The sequence below is a fragment of the Triturus cristatus genome, chromosome 3_1 (genome assembly GCF_964204655.1).
Source record: "Triturus cristatus chromosome 3_1, aTriCri1.1, whole genome shotgun sequence".
In the NCBI taxonomy this organism is placed as follows: domain Eukaryota; kingdom Metazoa; phylum Chordata; class Amphibia; order Caudata; family Salamandridae; genus Triturus; species Triturus cristatus.
Window position 1 is genome coordinate 620559941 of NC_140583.1, and position 14292 is coordinate 620574232.

Genomic DNA, 14292 nt, shown 5'->3' on the forward strand with positions numbered 1-14292 from the left:
GAGTTTGCTTACTCGAGCCTTAATGATAGTGAGCTCCACAATTTTCCACCTTTGACTATTGACCAGGTGCTCGAGTTAATCGGTCACACTAAATCAGGAGCCACCTCAGACCCCTGTGCGCCCAAAATATTACATGACATAGCTGATAAGATAGCCACGGGTCTTTCCACTTTCTTAAACATCATTATTAGTGTAGGTTTCTTCCCCACAGATTGGGGGGAAAAAAGCCTCAATTCTTCCTTTGCTGAAAAAACCCTCACTTAACTCTAAGGAAAAGAAAACTGATCGACCCATTTCACTTCTGCCATTTCTGGCAAAGGTGCTTGAGAAGCATCTTAACAGTACTCTCTTAGAGTACCTAGATAGTAATGAGTTTTTGGATGAGGCACAGTTTGGCTTTAGGTCAAATTGTAGAACAGTCAGCTCTGTTCGTAGTTTCCGATGAGATTTGACATATCATGGACAAATGGAGGGAGCACTGCGGTGCTCCTTTTGGACCTTTTCGCAGCCTTCGACACAGTGAGCCATGTGGTTCTGCTATAGCATCTAGCAGAAATCGTGATTGTTGTATCGGCCCATGATCTTTTCTCTTCATTGGAGAATATAACTCAAAATACATTTTTCTGCCTTGTGGTATCCCCCAAGGGACATCACTGAGCCCAACACTTTTTAAAATATTTATGTGGCCCTTTTGTTAAGTTAATGCGTTACTTTGGATTTGCCACAGTGTCTTATGCTGAAGACACACAAATTGTTGTCGATCTCTAGCAATGTTGTCGAGGTGGCGGACCGTTTCAGCAGATGTATGCATTTGTCAGCTTGATGAGAGGCAATTGTCTCAAGTAGAATTCAGAAAAAACTGAGGTTCTTGTTTTTGGAAAGGACACCTCTTTGTGGAATCAATCGTGATGGCCTCACACTTGGGGCCTTTCCCATTTGCCAGTGTCCAAAGTTATGAATTTAGGAGTAACGTTTGATTCTGATCCGTCTTTCACGGTTCAGATTAACAAATTGACCTGGTTTTGTTTCTTCTTGCTGTGAACTTTGAAGAAGGTTCTGCCCTTTATTCTTTTCGATTTGCAGAAATCGGTTGTCATTGCATTAGTATTATCCATATTGGTTTACAGTAATACCCTTTATTTGGGCATAAATAAGGCTCACGAAATAAGCTTCAGACCCTGCAGAATGCAGCCGGTCGTTGTCTTAAGAAAATACCAAGGTTCAAAACTGTCTCTGGTGCCTTATCGGAGTTTCACTGGCTTCCAGTTAAAAAAAAAAAGTGTAGCCTTTATGGTTCTCTGCTTGGCTCATAAAGCACTTCATGGCTTCTCATCAGAGTATCTGAAAAAGAAATTCATGTGATATACTCCTAGCAGACTGTTGTGATCAGCTGTTTTCAAATCCGTTACAGTTCCATAAATTAAGAAAGCTTCTTGGGGTGGCAGAAACTTTGTTCACTTCCTCTGTCAACTTTGGAATCCACTCCTATTCACCTTAAATGTCAGTCCAATATGACAAGTTTTCGGAAACAACTGAAATCCTGTCTGTTCTCTCTTTCTCTGTAGTCTTCTTCTCCCTCCGTTCAGGTCAGGAAATTGGTAAATGCTAGCACCAAGTCACCCAAGGGCATTTATGCGCTCTATACATTTTAAATAAAATATTGAAACTTGAATAAACTAGTGAATTTGAAATCTGTGAAATTCCTCGAGGAGGTTTGAGAGGAGATGTGTATTCTATGGTGAGGGAAGGCTTATTGAAAGTTTTGTAGCAATTGTGCAACATTCTTTGGTTGGGTTTGAGGCCTGTCTTTTTAATTTTCGTTGTTGCAAGTCATTGTTTCCTCATTAGGAAATAATTTCTGAGTTCAGTATTTTTTGTTAAGCTTTATTTCTTCCTAGTTAACTGTTTGTTGCTTTTTAGGGTTGGTTTGACCCAATTCTTGGTGTGCTCGTGATTTTTTAAGGACAAGTTTGCTATAATTGTGTATTATGTATACATTTTGTTGTAGCTGTTTGGGAGACTTGTGATTGAATGACGAATCAGCACTTTTGTGTCTAGAACGGATCATTGGAATGGTGGTATGCACCTACAGCAATTCTTTGAATTTGTTGTCAGCCTGTGGAAAAGTATGGATTTGATTTAGATTTTGCAGTTTCATATCCAGTTGAGGGTGTTAAAGTTGGCATGCCTTGGAAGTTTTAGCAAATTTCTTGCTCGAAAATTTCCATTTACTTGTTTGTATGCTCCGAGTCTGATGTTGACCTTATTCATTAGACAGTTACTGGCCCTTAAGTTTCTGCATCACATCTAAAATGTACTAATTTGAAAGACATTTTGAGTTTTCCAAAGATTGTTACCTTTACAGTGTGTGCCTCAAAGGTTGTGGAAAGAGAGGAAATAGGGAAGGGGATCATCATAGTGGAGTTATAGGAGAACAAGAAAAAAGAAACCTCGGTTAGATGAGATTTTAGAGTAACGTGTACAATAGCATTGGGCTATATAATCCTTGTTAAGTCTATTGCATTAGCCAACAGTCTTTTCAACTTCATTGGGGCATATATTCATGAGTAGGTGCATGTATGTTCCGAAATTTGCTTTTCTACATGTTCCGTGTTGATTTAGTCTTTGTAGGCTTGGATCTTGGCAGCGAGTAAAATGCAAAGCTCCTATTCCAAACGTATTACGTTTCTCCTCAGAGAAAACAAGTGGCGTGAGGCTAATATCACTGCCTAATTAAAATTATAATATCTTACCAGTACTTCAAGGTTGCTGTCTCCACGAGATCCATTTTTTTCTGCATCACAGCCTGCAGTGGTTAGCAGACGGTGAGAATAGTAAGGTGTAATGTTAATCGTGCTGGGTTCAGATTCTGGGTTCTACATTTACTATTGTTACTGTGACAAGGGCTTATAAGGCATGCCTGGATGTGCACACATGTGAATTTGGAGGCTGCTCTGCTGGAATACGTTTTTCAGGGTAAATGTTGAATCGCAAATTTAGCAAGTAAGCATGAAAAGTCACTCCTCTTCACTCTTCCTCTGTTTTGCAGCAGATTCCCTTTCTGTTACAGTCATTTCAGTCCTCTTTGAATTACTATAAATGCATTTCGCCTTTTTCTCCCAGGTGTTTCACCTCCAGCATCGGCAGATGAGACCTTTGAGAATCATATCAAGAGGCTAAGGCTCTTAATCAAAGAACGCACAAAGCTTTATGATGCAGAGGAAAGAGCTTTGCGGGTTATGCTTGAAGGGGAGCAGGAAAAAGAGCGCAAGATAGAACGGGAGAAAAAACAGAAAAAAGAAAGGGAGAAACTACTACAGCAGCAGCATGAAATCAACTGCATTCTTTTTGGGGAACCAGGTAAGTGCAGTTGCTATCCTTGCTCAAATTGTCCATGGTTCTCATTCATTAATTCCTCCTTATTGATGATGAGCACTGAATGTCACTGATTTGTGGAGCACTTTTGTTTTAGCACAAAGAAACTTTCCCCATAGAAATACACACTCACATTCTACACTAGTGGTAATGGCACCTCTTCAGTTATTGGATAGTTTTTTAGTGCATAAGGAAATCATTCTTAAGTTCGCCTCAGTGTTGCTTTTTGGGGTTTAGAGGTCAAATGACTGTTGACATGTCACTTGGCACAACGCATAACTGGTTGCAGTGCAAGCTGAAAATTGTACTCTTTCAATTGCTTAGCAAGGAGTCCCCTTGCAGCAACGTTTGCACTGCCTCTCCCTTCCCATGGAGATGCACTGATGGAGGGAAGCGGATCCTACCGCCAGTGCCTCCATTGTGCCCCGTCAGTCCCCTGAACCCCAGGGGAGTCAGGCACAATTGCCTAATGCCAGTGGGCATTGATTTTGCCCATGCTGTTTGTTCTATGGTGTACAGACAGTGGGCCCAGGACTTGGCTGAAGGACATGCCCTGCTTGATGGACCCACTGGGTATGGTGTTGGGCAATGTGAAGACGCTCTGGGGACAAGTGGTCATCTGCCCTGTGCCCATTGCCCATGGCGATGGCCTGTAGATTTGTTTCCAGTGTTTTGTAGCACTCTTTACTGCTATCTGTTACCTATTTTCTTCATAGTCTGTAATTTACCCTGTCTTAATTTGATATATGCAAATACAAGAGATCCAATAGACTTTTTTCATGAATCTCCATCTCCCTACAGAAGATGACAGTGATTTTCTTTGTCTGAATGTCCAAATTTGCCTGTCTTCTTTTTTCTTAAAGCTACTGAAAGAGCTTTATATGCATGCCTGCTCCACAAGGACAAAAGTGGTGAGCAGTACCCCCCACCTGTTGACCTGTTGCAGCTGGCCCTACGTGGTCCAGGCTATCCCATTCCCCCCACCCCCTCCTTGGAGAACCACTCTGGCTCACGGACCGCTCTCCACAAAGGCTCGGTGTGGCCCCTCCTTGCCTGAGAGTTGCCATGGTATGTGGCCAGTGGGCAGACTGCAGAGCGAATACCCAGTGACCAAGGGATTGGCACACACTACATTGAGCCAGGTGCCACACGCTGGGAGAAAGCAGGTAGTGTAGTGAAGGCACCAGCATCGCCAGAGATGGAGGTAGGCCGTTTAGGGGCCGAGGAGTCGAGGGTGCCCTGATGGGCCCATAAATCAATGAGCCCATCTACTATTTTGTGGGAGGTGGCAAATGAGCCCAACAACTTTTTCCTAGGAGGTTGCAGTTCTAATCACATTTTAATGCAGTGAGTCCTCAAAAGCCCTGCAAGATTCTACCACGTCTACCCCCAGCACTCCAGGGGACTAGTGGCTCAGCATACTGATAACACTCACATCCTGAACCAATATCCTATAGTCATGTGACCACTATGAAGTGAGACAGACCCCCGAAAGTCTCTTACAGCAAGCCTAAAAAACCTGGAGACCCCTCTGGCCAATGTTAAGAGAAAACAGTAATCATCTCGCTCCGTGCAGATACCTGCATCCTCACAGTATTGAGCCCTGGAACGCGATACAGCCCAGCACACAAGGGATGTCTGTCTGGCTACACATGCTGTTCGCGGTGAACCTAGGCGCTGGCGGTGCAGGCGGGCCAGTGAAAAGATTCCTTCCCCTGCCACTGTGACACTAACTGGATCTTCTGAGGGAGGTGCTGGCAATGGGTCTTAACTGTTAGGTGGAGATCCCGCAAGAGACTTATCCTGTAAAGCCTGATACTTCAGCTGACTGGTAGGTGGACATAGTGACATTGCCCGTACACCCACTATACAAACAAGACCCCTGTGAAACAATTGGACCCCTCACCTACAAGTCTAATCGGCCCGGGGGGCTTCTGGGTCAAACATGAGGGATAGAACACTCTCCAAAAACTGCGTAAAACCTCCTCCTCCTCACAATATTGGCCCCTAGAACTTGTTCCTGCCAACTTGCATTGAGGAACTGCCTGGCTGCACTTTCTGCCTCCGTGGGTACCTTCTACCCCTTCCATTGCAGCACTAACTGTATCCCTAGGGGGAAGTTTGGCCCTGCACAATGAGGGGATACCTCGGAGTTGACCTGGCCTCCCAGGCCAGACAAAATAAAACTAACGTGGTATAATCTACTGACTGCTTCAGACTAACAAACAGCTCTTGCCCCTGACTGTTTGGTACAGATCATAGCCTGTAGAGACTTTGGAATATGCCAGGAGACCAGCGACTACCTAGATTCACAGCTTCCTCCCTACCTCTCCATTTTTATATATTTTTTTATTTATTTTTTATTGATTTTACCCAACAGTGATGAAGCAGCGTTAATCAAATAGCATCTCGGTTCTTTACAGTTAACGTAGGCCACTTCTTCATATACCCTCCTCCCAGTCCCTCCCCTTCCCTCGCTGGTGCGCCTTGAGATCCCACATTGTTACCAATAATCTGTTTCTGCAGTTAATACGGTAACTATATTAAACAACATTAAAACAGTACTGGGGGTAGCAAACCCTTAAAGAGTATCCCCGCCTTTTTTTTCCCCTGTAGTGGTTCATTCTTCTTCTTGCTCCAGTGCTGTAGTTGAATCCCCTCGACCTTCTAAGAGCGATCCCTCCTCCGAGTCTGTGTCTGGTGTTTGGAGTATTGTAACTAGGGCCTCCCACGCCCATGCCGCTTCCTGTACTTTTTCATTATTAGTACAGAAGGCTTGTTGTAACCTAAATATACCTTCACTCCGTGCCCACTTGAGAAATTCCCCCCGCCATCTCTCTATGTTAGGTCCCCTACGTGCCTTCCAATGCATAGTAAGCTCCCGTTTGGCCAAAAAAAGGCCCAGAACTAGAAATTTGTTGGTCACCTTTGTTTTAGCAGTATGTGGGAACCAATGCAGTAAGCAAGTGCCCGGCTCTGGCTCTAGCTTCCGGTCAGTTATGCTATATAAGATATCCAGCGCTTCCTCCCAATATGTTCCCAGTTTCGCACATGCCCACATCATATGCAGGAAAACAGCCCCTGTAGGAGAGTGTGTAGGAGAGTAGGGTCTGCTATCCTATGGTCACCCCAAATTTTTGCTTTTTGCTTCACTGGTTTTTGACATATTGAGGCTGTGGGCCTGCCAATCAGACCCCCAGCCTGCTGTTCTCTCTACTAAATTAAAACTATGCACCCTAGGTGCATAACCAATTGGAAGTGGATCACCCTGTCAGCCCCTGTACCAGTGTACACTAGGTACCCAGGGCATTGGTGTACCCAAGGCCTGCCAGGGGCTGAAGCATGTATTATGCCACCCCAGGCTTGGCCTAACAATTTGACACAACTGGCTGATCACTCAGCTGGGGTAAGTTGGTGTAATCACCTCTTACTTAGGTGTAGTATACCTATACCTAACCTTAAATGGGACACATGGTAACCTATAAGTCACTCCTATGGCAGGCCTTAACAATCCTGAAGGCAGAGTGCTTGGTTCCATGTGAGATGGTGCTCTGGCATGAGCTGAGCCTGTCTGCAGTGGTCGGAACAACTTCCTTCTACTGTTTCCAGATATCGTCATACCATATACTCTTAAGTGCATTATGAACCTCGCGGTTAAATGCTATCTTTGGTTTGGCTTTATCAAAACATGTCGAGTAAGGTGTCCTACGAATTGGAATACTAACCCCTCGCCAATTCTGGCGACGGGGTTAGCATTCCACCCTTCTAGAGGGACACGACATGTACAGTACCTGAAACCCGGGTAAAATCAGACATAGCCTCAGCTCCACAAAATGGATGCTGCCACCACAGACACAAGTCTGCCCTCCTGCTGCTGGGAGTCCTTCCAGCTTGGGAGGTGTGGACAAAGGGTTTCCTGCCAGGGGAGGTGCGTGCACCACCCCAGACAGGATTTTGTGTATTGGTCAGGTAGGGCTTGAAAGAAACCAGACATGCCTGTGGCTCACAAGGAGCCTCGGTGCATATGCCAGTTCAAACCGGTCCTGGGGCACACCAGTCCCGGGCCTGGGGCGAGCTGGACAAAGGATTGGGGGTGTAACCACCCCCCTTCCTGGTCCCACCCTTAGGGAGGGACCTAGCAGGTAGTCCGGCCCCTAGAATCCGCTTAAAGGTAGGAGCTGTGTCCTAAGACTTCAGACATCCTGGAATCAACTTAAAACTAAGAAGAAGACGGGAACTTCGACGCTCTGCTGCACAGAGGACTGAAGCCAATCTCCCCTGTGGTAAGGGAGTGACCACCTTGCTAACGCAAGCACCATCCAGCGAATCAACGTCTGCTTTGCCGCCGCCTCCCGCCGGAGCCCGAGCCCAGAGACTGACAAGACCTGGACCTCCAGACCTCTCACCGCCCGATCCACAGTCCCTGAAAAGAGGAGACCCGTGGAGGCACCGAGACACGTGGAGCCAGCCATCTTGGAACGACTACGACAAGCTGACAAGTGCAACAACCGAGGCTCCCTCCAAGTTGTGCTTTGGGATCTGAGAAGCCCAACCCTCGAGCAGCATCTGCACCAAAGGTGAGCCCTCCAGCATCTCCACGATCTGCGTGGGGCCCTTCTGCATTTTGCCACTCAACGCGCCTAACCGGTTGCTGGCCCGCTGGCTAGTAGCCATCTTGGCGACGAACTTTACGAAATACACTGCTGGTCTGGTTGCTCCAGACTGGCCCTTGCTCCCCTCCAAAGGAGCAGTCCTTCTGACCTTGCTGGTCAGAACCATCAGCTTATTTCATCTCCTACAACAATTGCTTTTGCCAAGGCTTGTTTGCTTCGATCAAGTCGCCGACAGCGAGAGCCTGCGTGGGACAGCTCGTGAACCGACTCCTGGACGTCGTCGACCTCCAGGGACCACGTGGCTGCAGAGACAAGCTACACCTTTCTTCCTGTTTGCACCCGACATCGCCTGGTACCCACCTGGTGCCACGCTGGTCACTGGCTAGTGACTGTGAACACTGTCCCCTCTGCTTACAGGTCTTCAACATCTCCGATCCACTCTTGGATCCACCGCATCTCTCCCGGACCGACCGCCTGCAGCATCTTTGTCCACAGGCTACACGGAACAGATAGAAGAAACCCGACGCACTTCGAGGCCTATGCACCCGCTTCCTGTGGGTGAGGTAAAGCTGGCACACCTGTGCCCAAGTGTAGTATTACATCTCTAGTGCCTGTGTTCCAAATCTTGAGTTCCTAGTCCATCCGGAAGATCCTTTTTGCAGTAACTTTGTACTTTTTACGCACCCATTGAAACCTATGGGAGCACGCGTGTGACTATTTGCTCTGCACACGCCACCCGTGGACCTCCTGGTCACTAACTGAAGTTAGCTCCTTGTAGGCCCAGCGATTCTAGAGGCCCTAGGCCTTTTCCCTTTTCTGTTCGTGGTACCTATACCACTATTTTAGTATATGGTTCGAGCGGCCACCAGGGCCTATCCATATAATGTGCAACTTCTGTGTATTCTACTGTAATCTTGTTTGACGATTTGTGCTCCTGTGCTCATAAAGAGACTAGGGGTTACTTTGAGAAATAAATACATTTATATTTTGAATATATATCTGTGTGGTGTCCTTTCATTGGTATAAAAGGGGGTTGCATTTGGTAAAACAGCTGGCTTAACACGCATCACGAGTTTAGCCTCAAAGACTGCTTAGCCTACGCTACCACTAGGGCAGCTAGTCCGAAAAGGTTGACTTACAACCACACCATAAGGGTTGCTTGGCATGGTACAAGGTGATCACTTTAACTAGTGAGCATCATATACCAGGCCAACTTCTCACAGCCCCCTCTAAAGCGCACCGCGGGCATTGAGCAGTTGCTGCCTCGAAATATTGGTTAAGCTTTGCCGGCGTTAAATATGCTCTATGCAGAACATAGAAATGTATCAATTGGAACCTGGCATTTCTCGTGCTCTTCCAGGCCCGCTTAACCAGCTGAGCCCATGTCTTTTCAGGTATGTCCCTGCGATGATCCACTTCCCATTTCCCTCTCAACGGTTCTACATTTTCCGTTGCCATTCGCCTGTAGAGGTACGTAATAGCCTTGAAGGTCCCCGCAGCCATTACTACGTACTGGCAAGCCATTGAGGTTCGTGGTTCTGACAACCCTATCCGCCAATAGCGTTGGATGGCGGAGATAAGTGCCGAATGCAGCAAGTAATCCCCACCGGGGAGGTCATATCTATGCTGTAGTGCATGGAACGACAACAGGGTTTCGTTTTCGTAAAGGTCTCCTAGCACTTATATCGCCAGGTCCTCCCAAGTAGGCAGTGCCATCCAATCTCCACCATGCGGGAGGGCCGTGCACATACCCAATGGTATGTCCGATGCATATGGGCGGGCAAATCCGTCTCGGCGCTGGCTCCGGTTCCAGCACATCCTCAATGTCCGTTCCTCGGCCGTGAGCGGTTCAAGCCGCATCTTCTGCTGGAGGACTATCAAGGACAAGATATAGCGTGGGACCCAGCGACCCTTTGGGCCATCCGGGCGCCAGAATTCCCGCGCCACTGCCTGTGTGAGCCATTGTAGCACGCCATGTGTCTATCAGTCCCCACTCTGCCTGCCACTCTCTCCGGATTTTTGCAAGTTTGTGTAGAGGCGCCTGGGGTAGTGGTGGGTGTACCTATCTAGCTCAGTATCAACAACAGAATTAAAGTCACCTCCCAATAGCACTGAGCCGGTAAGGAAGGACGCTAGTTTCCCAGATAAGGTCGCAAAATAGGATTTCTGTTCTACATTAGGGGCATACACACTGCACAACGTTACATCTCTCCCGTCCAGACGTCCCATAACGGCCACATATCTCCCTTTGGGATCCACTAGCTGCCTGGTCAGCTGAAAAGGAACCTCCGCCCTCGCCCAAATCAATACACCCCTGGCAGAAGCAGAACACGTGGTACAGAAAAGCTGCCCCCTCCAGCGGCATTGTAATGTGTGGCCTTCGGCTCTATCTATGTGGGTTTCTTGGAGAAAGCTATTTGCACCCCTCTACGAACCAGATAAGCATGAACCTTATGTCTTCTCATCATCGTATGCATCCCTTGTACATTCCACGTAATACATTATAATTCAGGTATCGGTCCCATTATGCAAATTACCCTTGTTACTCAACTGCACTCTCTGGTGTGGCGCACCGGCGGTGTGAACTGCCCCTAAATCAACAACAACCCAAAGTCCCCCAACTCCCCTCCCCTCCTCTAAACTGCTAGCACCCATCCAAACGATCTACTTGTAGTCCCTCTGGCAGCTACCAGAGAGTCGCCCTAGGGGCGAAACTAAGGGGGGGAACTTGACGGCAGGAAAAACCGGCCTGTAGCCTCATTGCACTCAGGTGCCACACCCCACTATAAAGGAATTTTCAATTCCCCCCCAGAAGGGACCCAAAAAAAAAAACCTCCCCCCGGAAACCCACATATCCAAAGCCATCCCCCATCCAGTCCGGTAAATCAGCCAACGTCCTCTCACCCCACCCCCGCAAGCAACAACACCAGGTTCAGCCAGCCCCTCTTACTAGGTACTGCTTAAGTTCAGGTGTCAACGATCTCATCGGCTGTCCCCGGAGTAATGTGTGGCAGAGCCACACTCCCTGCATCAGTTCCATCGGAATCTGTCCCCACAGACCCCTTTTCGGAATCCGTCCGCCGCAACGGCGTTGTGCCGCATGCCTGCAAGATCTCTGTCACGGCCTGTAGTGCTGCCGACCTTTCTCTCTCCGTCTGAGTAGTGGAGGGCCTCCGTGTCCCCGAGTGTCGTCTCCTAGAGCGCCTTACACGGCGCGGCTGCGGAGCCTCCGCTTTCTGTCCACCGGTGCCTCCTGCTTCGTTCGTTCCTGCTCGGTAGGATTCCAACCAGCTCCATGCCTCATCGGGATCAGTATGAAAAACGTTTTGCCGTCTAACGATATTCGCAGTCGTGCATCAGGGAATATTGAATATCTTCTTCCCGGAGGGCCTTCTTGACCGCCAGGAACGATGCTCGATGACGCTGGACTTCAAAGGTGTAATCCGGGAATAGCGACACGCTGCTATTATCTACTTTATATGGACCAGCCGTATGTGCTTTATGGAGCAGAAGGTCCCTGTCTTTATAATGGAGCAGTCGGGCCACTACGGGCCTGGGCGGCCTCCCAGGAGCTTGCGGGCGGGCAGGGACCCTGTGCGCTCTCTCTAGAGTGTAGAATGGCGATAGGCCCTCCGGGGCCACCTCAATTGCGCAGCCACTGTTCCAGATAGTCTACCATACTGTCACCTTCAATTCCTTCTGGAAGGCCCACTACTCTTATGTTGTGCAGTCGATTACGCCCCTCGGCATTCTCAGCCCTCTTCTCCAGCGCTTGAACCCTACGAGTGACAGCAATAATTTGAACATCCAGCGCTTTCTGAGATGGCTCTAAGACCTCCAATGTAGTCTCAGCCTGCTTCACATGGTCCACAGGCTTTGCATGATTGGCCCGCAGGAGTCCCAGTCCCAATGACACCTGAGCAATGTCCTGCTGGAGTGCTTCTTTCGTATCCGTGATAGCGCGGAGGATCTGGTCCACCTGCTGTTGCATCAGTCCCTCATGGTGCGAATCAACCACAACCTGCGGTCTCTGCTCCAGCGATCGGTTGTCTGGTTCCGGGTGTGCTCCCCCCTGCCGGCCACGCAGTTTCCCCATGGCTGCGAGTCCTCAGAGGTCCCAGCTCTAGTCACAGCACCCTGTTCCTTCCGTGTCCCGGTAACGTAGATCCTCCCAGCCGCCAGGGACGCAGGTACAACAGGTCTCTAATCTCCTCTATCCAACTCACCTCCAGGAGAACCTCCCAAGCTCTCAGTTCTTGACGGGGGACCCCTCTGAGCAGCCACTGCCCATTAAATTATCCGGTCCTTGAGCGAAATTGTCCCAGTTCCACTATGTTCACATTGACCCGGGTCCTGGTCCCTAAGTTTCAGATAGTCCAGTGGAGTTCACCACGCGTCACTTTCAAAATCCAGTTCATGCATCAGGAGCCCCAGCTCACAATCGTTCAGGGTGTGCGGCCGCTCGCGTCCTTCAACTCAGGACCTCCGAAGCGCCTCAACCAACATCTGGTCCGTCCGCTTATGAACTGCGCCACTCCCAGCTCTCAGCATCAGCGATAGCGGTCAATCTCCGGCCTCTAATCGATTTCGCCGGCCACACCTCATCAGACCTGGGCGATGTCCCGGAGCCAGAGTTCCTCAGTGCTGCGCAATACTTCTCCTGTCTTCACCTCTATGTGACGCAGTGCAGGGCTGCCTTGCAGGCAAATCCAACCCCCAATCATCAGGGGGCGACACCACCAGCTACCTACCACCGGGTCCAGGGGCCTTTCAAAGTCTGTTTAGGATCACTTCTCTTTGTTGCCAAGGGATGTCCCCATGAAAGCCCTGAGTACCTCGTTGTTGTGCCACAATTATTATGGCGCGTCGCAACCGCACAATCGTGGATGGTTCTGGACACCTGAGTGGTTAGTGCCTTTGCCCAACGCCCATGACTTCCATTGCGGGTTGATAGGCCAATATTTAAAACTGCCGCTCTCTGAAATCGGTGGCCTGCAACGCCAGGCGCAGTCCACGTTGTGCCTCCCAAGGAACGCTGCAAAACCCCAGTCTCTAAGCCTGCCGCTGAAATAAGCAAAGTCCGTGTGGGCTGCAGCTCGGCTTCGATGCATGTCTCCGAACGCCCGCGCAGCGGGGTCACAGAGCCATATCTCAGCACTCCCGCATCCCGCCTCGCAGCTCTCTGCGCCTTTTTTTCCGGGCCATCCACCAGTTGTTTAACTCAGAGTCACCGCTCTCGCCTTCCGCTAAGGTGCCCCACGGTACGCGCTCTGCCTTTCCTGCACCCCGAGGTGGGGAAGCACACCTCTCCCAGGCCGGCGTCTGATGACGGATCAGCGTCGGAACGTTACACACATCGGAACCGCTTCCTCCTCAGTTTGCACGGCGGTCTCCAAAGCACCCGCACCATAGCAGTCGCCACTCTCATAACTAGGTGCATCAGTATCGTCTGCGAGCCGCATCCACCACAATCGCTCTTTGGCATGCGAGGGAGGGGGCAAGGCTTACCCCGCAGGCTCAGTTCATATCATTCATAGGGAGGGGGGGGGGGGGGGGGGGAAGCGCATATTTCCCGAGATCGCCGTTTTACCCTCGCGATCAGGCCGCGTATCATCATTCAGGTCCGGGAGGTGGGCACCATTTGCAGCTACGCAGCCCAGGTCTCCGTCTTCCGGGAGTGTGCTGTCGGCGCCTGGGGGCAGCGGGATCCCCGATCTCTCGCAAAGTGGGTCCCTGATACCAAGGGGGGCCCCCTGGGGTCACCGGTATAGCAATCCGGCGCTCAATTCAGGATAATTGGTAAGGGCGGCGCGGAGCTCTCAGCTCACGTAACCGTCTCCATCGGCATTTAAGCCACGCCCCCCCTCCCTACCTCTCCATTATCCTGATTCCCCCTTGCAGGTGAACAGCTAGATCAATGCAACACTACAGTGTCCCCCATGTGTCCACTTCCGTTCTTTCTCCTTGAGGCTTGTCCAACCCCTCCCCCCTCCCCCACGACGAGACCAGCCGCGGTCATTGCCAGTGTCTGAATTTAAACGTGGGGGACTTGGGGAGCTACGGCACCCATCACTCAGACACTGCACTTTTTTTTATCAGTGCTGCAGTCATAGAATGGCCTTGCCTCTTCACAAGTGCAAACTAAAATTGATAACATTTCCATTTCTGCCATCATAGACGCCATAGTCCATTCGAGTCCCCCACCCACCCCCACCTTCCCGAAGTTACCACACACCTGACTCATCATATACTGACCCCCTACTTCCGGCAATACGTGCATCCCGGGTAGCTCTCAAGACCAGGA

At 49.5% G+C, this 14292-nt stretch overlaps 1 protein-coding gene across 1 annotated transcript in view; it reads left to right on the forward strand.

Annotated features, from left to right (window-relative positions):
* Positions 1–14292, forward strand: part of PDCD7 (programmed cell death 7) — a 154910-nt gene that overhangs the window by 55198 nt on the left and 85420 nt on the right. Inside the window, exon 3 of the mRNA XM_085644565.1 lies at positions 3124–3360. Coding sequence (XP_085500691.1) covers positions 3124–3360 — 237 coding nt within the window. The remainder of the gene's footprint in view (positions 1–3123; positions 3361–14292) is intronic.